At 38.6% G+C, this 12,500-nt stretch overlaps 1 protein-coding gene and 1 long non-coding RNA gene across 2 annotated transcripts in view; one reads left to right on the top strand and one right to left on the bottom strand.

The window, feature by feature from the left end:
* LOC138151883 (uncharacterized) overlaps positions 1–12,500 on the top strand; it is a 78,028-nt gene that overhangs the window by 26,018 nt on the left and 39,510 nt on the right. The gene's annotated exons all lie outside the window — the stretch shown is intronic.
* LOC138151858 (large ribosomal subunit protein uL2-like) overlaps positions 5,939–12,500 on the bottom strand; it is a 13,935-nt gene continuing 7,373 nt past the window's right edge. Inside the window, 3 exon segments of the mRNA XM_069075400.1 lie at positions 5,939–6,386; positions 6,388–6,411; positions 6,413–6,787. Of these exon segments, the coding sequence (XP_068931501.1) occupies positions 5,997–6,386; positions 6,388–6,411; positions 6,413–6,787 (789 nt within the window). The 3' untranslated portion in view covers positions 5,939–5,996.

Consider the following 12,500-nt stretch of genomic DNA (forward strand, 5'->3'; position numbering starts at 1 on the left):
AGGAGGGAGGGAGGGAGGGAGGGAGGGAGGGAGGGAGGAAGGGAGGAAGGAAGGAAGGAAGGAAAGGAAGAAATTAGGAAAGGAAATTAGAAAGAAAGAAGCTATTATGCTTAAATTCCTACAAGTTTCTTTGGGTCCAAGGTGAGCCAGATCCTTAACATCTATAAATTTTGTGTTGCTGTTGGCTGAAGAGAATCTGCATGATCCTTGCTTTTTACTGAGATGGATATTGCTACAAGTAGGTTTGACAGACAGAAGCGCCATGGGTCCAATGAAACAAGCCCATCATAAATCAGGACGTGTTTGCCTTGCACAATTTTTCTGGTTTGAAAAACAGACTCAGGTTACATCTAAAACCATTTTTATTTTTCATGGGATTATATGCTGCTCCTTTAATATCAGAGTTGGCAGAATATTGGTGAACAAATTGTTAGTTTGTCTTTTGTAAATCATCTGAATGTGTGTTTTAGCATTAAAATGATCCAAAACCAATACGTTTTCCTACTTTCAAGTGCCTTTTTGACCTGCTCTCAGTAAAACTGGATTAATTTTAAGCTTAATAAATGACAAGTCTTGATCTTCTAAGGAACTACTCCTTTCAGAACATGCTTTAACTCATACTTAGTTTCACTATGAGAATGGACTCTTTGGGTCATGCCATTTTTTTCAAAAAGCTTTTTTCTTAATGGTTGAGTTGTTTGTTCAAAAATTGGCTAGAACATATGTACTTCATTTGACTTTTATGGTATTTTTTTACCTTGCCATGAATAATGTCCAAAACATTAATATTAAACCAAATTAATACCATAACTGATCCACAAGACATTTGGATCAAGTTTGTAGTCAACTAAATTTTTAACTGCCAATTCTAAAACCATAATAAGAATACAAAGAACCAATAGAGACAATGAAATAGTCTTTTGTTATACATAGGCATTTTTCATGCCATCTACATAGGGAGTCAATTTGCCAGCACAGACTTAAATAGAAGGATGCCTCAGTTAAATAAAGCCCAAATGTGCGGATGTTATAATACCTTACATTCGCATGACACTTAATAGTTTAAATAGCAACCTGGCATAGTGGTTAGAGAGCTAGCCTTAGAGTCAGTCAGATCTAGGTTCTAAACCCTACCTCTAAACATCCAGTAGCTGTGTGACCCTGGGCAAGTCACTTAACTTCTCCATATCCTACGCAACTCTTAAAGACTTTATACTAAAGAGGTGATCTTTATTTGGAGAGGGAGTTTTCTCATCCAGGAGCTTCCAATAATAGGGAAGTTATAGGTTCAGTTCCTTTTTTGTTTTCTTCACAGTAAAGTAGAAATTGGGAAGAAAGAGAAGTAGAGTTTTATAAGTAATTATCCCCATTTAGTTTAGAAAGGTTGTGCACTGCCCATAGTCACACAGCTAGTAAATTACAGATGTAGTAATAGGAGTGCTGTCCCTGGAGTCAGGAGAGACCTGGGTTCAAATCCTTTATCTGGTACTTAACAAGTTTTGTGGTCATAAGCAAGTTACTCAAACTATTTAAGCCTCAATTTTGTTACTTGTAAAATGGGAATAGTGGTAACTGTTAAACTTCCCTTGAAAGGAAGTATGTCCTGGTAATAGGAGGATCTGCCTTACCTCACCTTCTGTTGTCACCCCTCAGCCTGCCACTTCACTTGTTCCCTGATTTACATTTATCCTCCTAGCTCTTGCTAGTACAGATATGTATTTGGATAATTTGTTTCTAATTAACAAACTACAATTTATCATTACATAATCATGCATGATTAATCAAGTCATGATTAATCATCCAGAGTCAGGAAGACCTTCCTCTGATATACAGCAGCTAAGTGAAAAAGGGTAAAAGACATTTAATTTCTTGGTGTCCCGGGCAACTGTCTAAGATTACCAGTAAGAAACAAATTGATGACCTACATTAGGGATAGGAGTTTTCATACTGGGAATTCTTTTTTTTTTAATGCTTTATTAACTTCTAATTTATATCATTCATCTCTGCCAGATTTTAAGTTACAAATTTTCTCCCTGTTTTTCCCCTACCCACTGCCCCAAATAGCAGTCCCACAGGATATCCCCTCCTCCAATCTGCTCTCTCCCATATTTTCTCTCATACCCCTTTCAACTTTTCCAGTAGGGCATGGTGTATCTCTATGCCCCAGTGCCTGTATGTCTTATTTCCCAATTATATATAAGATAGTATTAAGAATAGTATATATGTATATATAATTTTAAACATTTGATTTTAAAACTTTGAATTCCAGATTCATTCCCTGCCTCCCTGTCACCCACCCTTACTGGGAAGATAACCAGTTCAGTATAGGTTGTACATGTGTAGCTAATGCAAAATAATAATGTAGTAGATATATTGCAAATGTCTGACTATATTTCCCTCCCTCCTATCCCACCTCCCACTTGTTCTATTCTCAACTTTGATCCCGTCCCTTTTCAAAAGTGGGTGTTTCTAACTTCCCTCCCCCCCAGCCTGCCCCATCTTCCATAATTCCCCCTCTCATCCTCTTCCCCCCTACTCTCCTATTCGTAGTAAGTAATTTCTCAATTTTCTTTCAAACTATGAGTCCAAACTGCTTTTCTCGACATTCTATTGGCTCTTAAAGCTATAGTAATAGCATACATTGCCTCTTTGAGAGAGATGTTCAAAACATTCATTCATTTTTTTAAATAACATTTTATTGATGACTTAAGTTTTCTCTTGTGTCTATCTCCATTTCTCTTCCCCAAGAAGGATCCTATATAATAAAAATATTTTTAGGAAGGAAAAAGAAAAACTACTTAGTGGAGTCAATCAATACATCTAAAAAATCTGAAAATTTATGCAATATTCCACACCCATAGAAAATAGGAATGTAAGGGATGGCTAGGTATCACAGTTGGTGCTCTATTCACCAGCCCTGGAGTCAGGAGGACCTGAGTTCAAATCCGGCCTCAGACACTTAACACTTATAGCCGTGTGACCTTGGGCAAGTCACTTAATCCCAATTGCCCTTCCCTCCTCCAAAAAGCAAAAAAAGAAAACAGGAATATTTGTGGGGAGGGGGGTTTGCCTTCTCATATCTCTTCTATGGGACCTTACTTATTCTTTGTACTATCATACATGCACTTTTGCATTGTTTTGTTGTTGCTTTTCTTTTCCTTTACATTGAATTAGTCTTTGTGTATATTGTTTATTTGGCTTTACTTCATTCTGCATTAATTCATGTACTTCATGTAATTCATGTAATTCATGTAATTCATTTATTATCTGAACAATGAGTATTATGAAACAATTCTACACGAACCATTGTGTGTGCTAAGTGCATTAGCCTAGGAACTTACCTAACAAGGCCTGGAATAGTGTGATATGGTGTAAAGAGTACTGGGTTTAGAGCCTAGAGGACTTGGGTTTGGATTCTGGAACTCTGGTCTCTATTTCTTCATTCACTCATCACACCATTATTCAGCATCCAGCAATATGTTCTCTGAAGCCCTTGTAAATGAAGAGTTTATGGAGATCTTATTTGTGTAGATCTTCTTTCTATACTCAATTTCTAAAAAAAAAAAAGAAAACAAGACAAAAATGAAGTCTCCGTCAGTATTTAGGGGTTCGCTGCTTGAGGATTCTATTCTACTCTCTCTAGGGAATAATGCTCTACTTCTCTTATGCTCTGTTCTTCCCCTTTTAAATATGTTGAACTACAGTGAAAATTTGTTAGCACCACATTCCTGCCATGTTACTAATATTGTGTTTTGTGCTTCTAGCACCCCTGCTGGGGCGGCTTTCCCCACTCCTAGACACATTGGGAGGTCGTGTTCCCAGAGGATGGCTGACTACTTCTCCCTTTAGAGTTCTAATGGTAACTGATGAGCTGATTCATAGCATTGTTGCTTGCAAGCCCCAATCAATGTGCTTCCCAATTTCATTTAACCAGTTGATTTCTTCTAAGCCAAAAGTAATAAAATATCAGATGCATTATGTACGCTCAGGTTTTCTTGACTTTGGATAGAGGATGGTCCTCTAGCCACCATGCTAATCTAATTCTCTATAAGTATCCTTATGAGGACTAAATAACAAGCATCATCTATATATGTATAAACACCTATTTTGAACAGATTATGTGGAGAAGAGAAATAGCAATTGAAGGCAGTTAGTATGTATGCTTAGAGATGTGATGGGGGTATAAAGCAAGAATTCCTTCTACAAGGAGGTAGTGAGGACTTTAGGAAGTGAGGAGTCCAAATCAGCAAGCTCATTACACACATCCTATTCCTTTCTCTCCATGCAGTTGGACTATTGTTCTTATATCCAGCCAAGTAAAAGCACTTTGTCCAGATAATCACCCTCTTTACATGACCAAAACTCTACAGTGTCCTTTCTTGGATCTGCCTAAATAGCATTCTTTTTAGTCCCAACTGCTTTACACCCACATATTGTTTTTTCCAGCACATGTTCCATAACAAGTCAAAAGAGACTAATGCGATGTGATTGTGTTATTTTGAGGGCCAGCATTCAGAGTCATGATTAGAAGCAGACCAAGCCAAAGCCTCAAGAACTTAGTATTTTTGTTCTTATTAAGATATTTATCTAATGCCAAAAATGGCCACTGGTAATAAATCTTTTCATGAGATTTTTTTTTCTTTCCAAAGATACCAGAATTGCAACATGCCTGAGACTTGGATGTGCTCATTCTGCTCCACATACCAATCAGAACAGCTCCTTCCAGAGTAGCCACCTTCATGCCATATCTACTTTAGCCAAATGATATAAACATTGACATCACCTGCTGGAATGGGATCACCCACTGTTGAAGGATATTTTACCTTTGGTACCAATCATTTACCTTAGCAATGTTTGTTCTTACTTCATTGGTCTAGTGCCTTGTCCAATTTGTTGATTTATTTTCTTAGGCGATTGAGAGGTTGGATTTTGTTTAGATATTTTTGTTTGTTTGGGTTTTTGAAAATGGTTCGGTAATTCTTTATTCCCTATAAATCTTCAGATTTCCTTCCCTAGTCCAGATTATTCTTTAGGTATCATTTTTAAATAACCAAATCAAAACTGGGCCCCATGTGATATAAATTAGCTATTTCCAGGCCCCAGAATAAAGTTAGTGTTTGCCATTTGTCAAATGATAAACTAGGGGATTATTTTTGGGATGGGTGAAGAGTTGCTTCCAGAGGTCGATTTGATCACATATGATTTGCTGAAAGGCAAGTTGTTTTGAGTAGTCATAGTCAGGGCCCCTTTCATGACAAGCTCTTCCTGGAGGCAAATAATAAAGTCACATTAGGGTCTAGCTACAGCTACCAGGAATAAAATAGGATAATTCCAAGGGGACTGGATCAAAATGTTGGTTACCTTACTGGTTTCTTCAAAATGTTAACAAAGAGTTTTGAAATATAACAAATGACTCCCTTTGACTCTTAAAAAAAAAACCAAACTGCAGAATTCATAGAAAATCACAGATGAATCAGGGAGGCAGAGCAGTGGTATCAAATTTGAACGGAAATGCAGGCCACTGAATTATATAAGCATCCCACTGGGCACATATTGACTTAGAAAACCACATATTAGTATTATCTATATTTTATTGTATTTTTATTTATTTTGTTAAATTAAATATTTCTGAATTACATTTTAATTTGGTTCAGGTAGTACTCCAGCTGAAATGTTTGATGCCCTTGGTGAAGAGAATAGAATATAAGGCTTGGAGTTAGGAGAACTGGAATTCAAATCTCTCCTCCAACACTTGTGACTTGAGTGAACCTGAGCCCCAATTTTTTCATCTATAGAATAGGGATGATAACAGCATCTACTTCACAGGGTGGTATAGAGAATCAGATGAGGCATTTTGCAAACCTTCAAGTTTTATGTAATTGTGAGCTAAAATTTGTCTTCTAGAGACCCATCAAAAAGGGTTCTTAGAATCTTTAGCTTCTTTTTTTTTTTTTTAACAATTTCCAAAATAATTTTTATTGTCAGGATTCTGTACTTTAGCTCTCCTCCTGTACAGTCTTGGTACCCCGGAGTCGACCAGTACGCCAGGCAGTGATGAGACCGACCTTTCGTCCAGCTGGGGCATCTCTTCGAATGGTGGATGGTTTTCCAATATGCTGGTGATTACCTTCTCCGAAGGGATGTTCCACAGGATTCATGGCCACACCCCGGACACAAGGCCAGCAGTTTCTCTTGGCCTTGTATTTGTGATAGGCACGACCTGCCTTAAGGATGGGTTTATCAATACGACCTCCTCCAGCAACAACACCAACCACAGCTCTGTTAGCAGAGGAGATCACTTTCTTAGAGCCTGAAGGTAGCTTCACTCGTGTTTTCTTGGTTTCAGGATTGTGGGAAATCCCTGTGGCATAGTTTCCGGATGGATGCCCGGGCAAGCTTACCCCGGTGCCCAAGGCTTTTCTTCAAGACAACACACTATGATCCCTTCAGGCATAGTACCAACTGGGAGGACATTGCCAATGTTGAGCTGAGCTTTCTTACCACAGTACACAAACTGGCCAGTGTGGAAGCCTTCGGCAGCAATGAACAACTCTGTCCTCTTTTTAAATTGATAAGGATCCCGAAAAGCTACTTTTGCAAGAGGAGCCCCTTGGCCTGGATCATGGATTATGTCCTTTATGATACCCTTAATGTAGCCATGCTTCCCGGCGAAGTCGACAACCTGAAGCTTGGCGGCCCCTTTCCTGTGCTTCACGTGGGCGCGGAAGACAGAGCCGGCACCCTTCCTCTGACCATGGATCACTTGTGCGGTCTGACTCCAGACTTGCTAGTGAGAGGCGAATCTTTAGCTTCTTTAAAGACAGGTCTTTTGGGAAATTTTTCTTGATTCCCCTCCCCTGGGAATTAGTATCTTCTCTCTCCTTAAGTTTTCATATATAAACTTATACCTGGTTGCATATTGTAACCTCAGGTAAGTGTAGGGGATTGTATTTTCCTTTTTTTTTGCTTTAGTGTCCCCAAGGCCTACCACACTGTCTTGCAAATAGAGGGACGTAATAAATGCCTATTGTATTAGAACAGGTTCCTTAGGACTAAAGTAATTGGATTTTATGTAAGCTCTTAAAGGAACAGAAGAATATCGCTAATTGCTAGAAGACTTCAGAGTGGAAATGATTCAGTATGTCTATTAGCATTGTTCTCATAGGGCTTAGAGTTTGAAGACCTGGTTCTGGTCACCTCACTGCTCACTGTTCATTATATGTCTTCTCAGGTTTCTCAGAAACAATCTCTTTCAACATTTCTATGGTACAATAGTTTTCCATTACGTTCACATACCATAATTTGTTCATACATTCCCCTAATTAATAGGCACTCCTTTAGTTTAGTTGTTTGCCACTATAAAAGGAGTTCAATAAATGTTCAATGTTGATTGAAAAATAGACAAAATCTGAGGGAGGAGGGGAAAGGAAATGGAAAGAAGAGAGAGAAGGGAAAGAAAAAAGGGTATAATGGGTTCCTTAGGGGAGTTCTATGATCATCTTGATGAGCTTAAAGAGAGGCAAGCCTTTGTTTGGTACTTTGATTATATCTTCCTGTTAAGACTGTGAACATTCCCATTGATCCTGTAAACTCATTTATATTTCACTGAGGATGAATGAATGAGTGAATCTCAGTAATTGGACATGATTGGGGACAATTTGGTCTGGTTAGGCTTTTTAGATCAGAACCACTGCTTTGTGCTAGGTAGTAGATAGGTGGGTGCAGTGGATAATGCCAGACCTGGAGTCAGGAAGACTCATCTTCCTGACTTCAAATCTGGCCTCAGGGGGGCAGAGTCAGGATGGGGGAGTAGAAGCAGTACCTCCCTGCCGCTAAAGCTTCCACCTTCCCCAATCCATGTAAAAGGGAACTCTAAACAAATTTTGGAGCTGCAGAGCCCACAAAATGACACAGAGAAGCTAACTTCCTGCTGAGGACAGCCAGCAAAGTGCTCTGGGAGCTGAGCCCAGCCCCACTCGAGGCTTTAGCCCCAGGGCAGGCTTGACCAGCCACCTGCTGAAGGGACTCCAGATCAGCAGCAGCTGTGGCCGTTTCCAGATTTGTCAACACATAGATGCAAAGGACAAAGTGAGAGGTCAGTGCAGTCTGGACTTTGGAACCCAGTAAGTGGGAGTGTGTGGCTTTTGCCCCCAGGGCCAGAAGCTGCTGAGACCCCAGCACAGCCAGCCAGCACCATGTGGCAGCTTCAGCTCCTGGCTTGCAGAGTGTAGGGGGAACAAGCATCAGTCTGAGGGTTAATTACTCTTGCTTTAACCTGCTTGGATCTGGATTGCAGTCTAGGGTGGAGGTCCTGGGGTGTGTGTCCAGCCTGCTAGAGCCTGTGGAGACCTCAGAGAGGGCACCCATCTAATACCTCTGGCAGCTGAGAAAACCCCAGCATTTGGGACGAAAGCTCCCCTGTCTGGTGGCAGAGTCCTACTGTGGCAAAAAGCCCAGGGGTCAAGTGACAGAGGGGCAACATGACCAGGCAAAGGAAACAAAGCAGACAGAAGATTCCAACATTAGACTCCTATTTTGGGGACAAAAAGGAGCAAAGCATGGAACAGGAGGAAGACAGTGAAGTCAGAACTCCTGCACTTCAAAGCTTCAAAGAAAAATATGAGCTGCTTACAGGCCATAGAGGACCTTAAGAAGCAGATAAGAGAAGTGGAGGAAAAATTGGGAAGAGAAATGAGAACGATGCAAGAAAATTACAAAATGAGAGTCAACAGCCTTACTGAGGAAAATTACACCTTAAAAAATAGACTAACTCAATTGGCAAAAGAGGCTCAAAAAGGCAATGAGGAGAAGAATGCCTTAAAAAGCCAAATTTGTCAGATGGAAAAAGAATCTCAAAAGCTCACTGAGGAGAATCATTGCTTCAGAATTAGATTGGAGCAAATGGAAGCTAATGACTTTATGAGAAACCAAGATGCTATTAAATAGATCCAAACAAATGAAAGAATAGAAGGCAATGTGAAATATCTCATGGGAAAAATTACTGACCTGGAAAATAGATCCAGGAGAGATCATTTAAAAATTATTGCACTACCTGAAAGCCATGATCAAAGTAAGAACCTAGAAATCATCCTCCAGAAGTTCTCAAAGAAAACTGCCCTGATGTTTTAGAACCAGAGGGCAAAATAGAGGTTGAAAGAATCCACCGATCACCTCCTGAAAAAGATCCCCAAAAGAAAACTCCTAGGAATATTATAGCCAGGTTCCGGAATTCCCAGATCAAGTAGAAATATTACAAGCAGCCAGGAAGAAACAATTTGAATATTGTAGGAACACAATCAGGATAACCCAGGATCTGGCAGCTTCTACACTGAGGGATCAAAGGGCCTGGAATATGATATTCCAGAGGTCAAAGGAACTGGGATTAAAACCAAGAATCACCTACCCAGCAAAACTGAGTATCATGTTTCAGGGGAAAATATGGTCATTCAGTGGAATAGAGGACTTTCAAGCATTCTTGATGAAAAAACCAGAGTTGAATAGAAAATCTGACATTCAGATACAAGAAGCAAGAGAAGCATGAGAAGGTAAACAGGGAAAAGACATCATAAGGAACTTATCAAAGTTGAACTATTAACATTCCTACATGGAAAAACCATAATTGTAACTTATGAAACTTTTCTCAGTAGTTGAAGGGAATAGAAATGTCTATATATGAGGGTATATGGGCATATGAATACATATGTGAATGTGTGTATATATGTTTACAGGTATACATAGATAGAGGGCACAGGACCAATTTAATGGGAAGGGATGATACTTAAAAGGTGAAATTAAGAGGTGAGAGAGGAATATAATGAGAGGAGATGGGGAGAGACAGAATGGGGTAAACTATCTCATATAGAAGAGGCAAGGGAAAAGGGTTACAATGGAGGGGAAGAATAGGAAGGCAAAAGGGAATGGGTCAACCTTATTGTCATTGAATTTGGCTTGAGGAGGGAATGAAATACACACTGAATAGGGCATCTCACCCTCCAGGAGAGTACGGTGGGGGAAGGGGATGAGAGGGGGGATGATGGAAGGTAGGGCAGGCTGGGGGGGGGGGGGGGGAAATTGGAAGCCCCCACTTTTGAAAAGGGACCGGATCAAAGTAGAGAATAGAATAAGTGGGATAGGAGGGAGGGAAATATAGTCAGTCCTTTACAATATATCTACTATGTTACTGTTTTGCATTAGCCACACATATACAACCTATACTGAACTGCTTATCTTCCCGGTAAGGGTGGAAGACAAGGGAGGAAGGGAATGAATCTGGAATTCAAAGTTTTAAAATCAAATACTCAAATACACACACACACACACATATATATATATATATATACTATTATTAATACTATTTTGCATGTAATTGGGAAATAAGATATACAGGCACTGGGGCATAGAGATCCACTGGAAAAGTCTAAAGGGGTATGGAAGAAAATATGGGAGAGAGCAGAGCAGATAACGGGGAGAAAATTTTGTAACTCAAAATCTGGCAGAAATGAATGATGTAAATCAGAAGTTAATAAAGCATTTGAAAAAAAAATCTGGCCTTAGGCACTAACTAGATGTATGGCCCTGGGCAAGTCACTTAACTGTTTACCTCAGTTTCTCATATGTAAAATGAGCAGAAGGAAATGGCAAACCACTTCAGTATCTTTGCCAAGAAAACCCCAAATGGGATCATGAAGAGTCAGATGTGACTGAATAATAATATCCATTTTTGCCATATCCACCTTTTCAGATGGATCCTGAGAGAGCTAATCACTGATCAGAAATTAGAGACATGAAAGGATATCTGGTTTGTAATAGATCTCAAATTGCATTACAAAGCAGTAATCAACAAAAAATTTTAGTACTAGTTAAAAAATAGAAAAACTGATCAATGGAACAGATCAGGTATATGTGTTCCAGAAACAACTCAACACAATAGCACAGGGTTTGAGAAACCCAAGCAGTCAAATTTTTAGGGGAAAAAAACTGCTGGGAAAATTGGAGAGCATTTTGGGGAAAATCAGTCTTAGATTATCATTTCATACAATATACCACAATAAGCCCAAATGAATACATTGCCTAGATACAAAAAACAAAAACAAAAACATATCATCAACAAGTTATAGGAGAATTGAAGAAGACACCTTTCACAACTATGGAAAGGAGGAATTCCTGACCAAAACAAGGAGGATTGTTTTGAACCAAAATTGAGAAGTTTCAGGTTCAAGAACCAAAACAGAGATCTTTACGGGATATAAAATGGACAGTTTTGATTACATTTTTGAAACTACAAAGCTTTTTACACAAACAACAGCAATATATTTAAAATTAGAAGGGAAGCAGGTAAATGGGTAAAAAACATATTTGCATCAAATTTCTCTGAAAAAAATCCCATCTCCAAGATATATAGGGAATTGACACATATAAGAACAAAAGCCATGGCCCAAAAGATAAACAGTCAAATGAGCAGACAGTTCCCTAGGGGAGAAATCCAAGCTATTAATAGTCATGTGAAAAAAAATGCTCTAAATTACTAATAAGGTAAATTAAATTTAAGTAACTTTGAAGTTCTATCTCATACCTTTCAGGTTTGCAAAAATTATAATAGATTATAGGCAATTATTGGAGAGGAAGAAAATAACTATTTTATGTACCACCTACTATGGGCACTATGCTAAGTAGCACTTTTACAAATATTATTTCATTTGATCCTCACAACAGTATCTTTAAGGTATCTTCATTTTACAGCTGAAGCAAACTGTGTGCCTAGGGTCACCAGCTATTAAGTGTTTGAGATCAGTTTTGAACTTAGGTGTTTCTGATGCCAGGCCTTGAACTCTATCATCTACATACACTGTGGGAGAAGAGCAGGGTTAGTGGAATTGTAAACTGGCCCAACAAGTCTGAAATTGCTGAATAATATTAGGTTCCTAGAGAGTTTGGAAACCCAGTATTCTAACTAGTCTCTTAGTATGTGTATACTTAGTTATTTAAAATTATGTACTATAATTAAAATGAGTAATATACTAATAATTATTAACATCATACAATTCACACAGCAATAGACATTTTAAAAGAGAAAGATAAGAGATAAAATAATATTTGGCCCCAGAGGTAATAAGGAGACACTAGACCTTATTTGTTGAAGAATAACATGGTCAGACCTGCGCTACAGGAAAATTGCTTTGGCAACTGTATGAAGAATGGATTATAGAGCGAGAGTTGTCTTTTTTTCCCATATAAAATTATTTATTTATTTATAGTTTCCACATTCATTTTTATAAGATTTTGAGTTCTAAATTTTCTCTCTCCCTATTCTTCCCCCCTCCCCAAGATGGTACACAATCTAATATAGGCTATACATGTGCAATCATATTTAACATATTTCGTTATGTTATGTTATTATCATTATTATTACTTATGTTGTAAAGAAGAAGTAGAATCAATGGGAGAAAGAAAAAACAACAAAAAAAGAGAAAATAGTATGCTTTGATCTGCATTCAGACTCC

The sequence above is a fragment of the Petaurus breviceps genome, unplaced genomic scaffold (assembly GCF_028583685.1).
Source record: "Petaurus breviceps papuanus isolate PSGF00001 unplaced genomic scaffold, PetGlider_PUasm1.0 90919, whole genome shotgun sequence".
Lineage (NCBI taxonomy): Eukaryota > Metazoa > Chordata > Mammalia > Diprotodontia > Petauridae > Petaurus > Petaurus breviceps.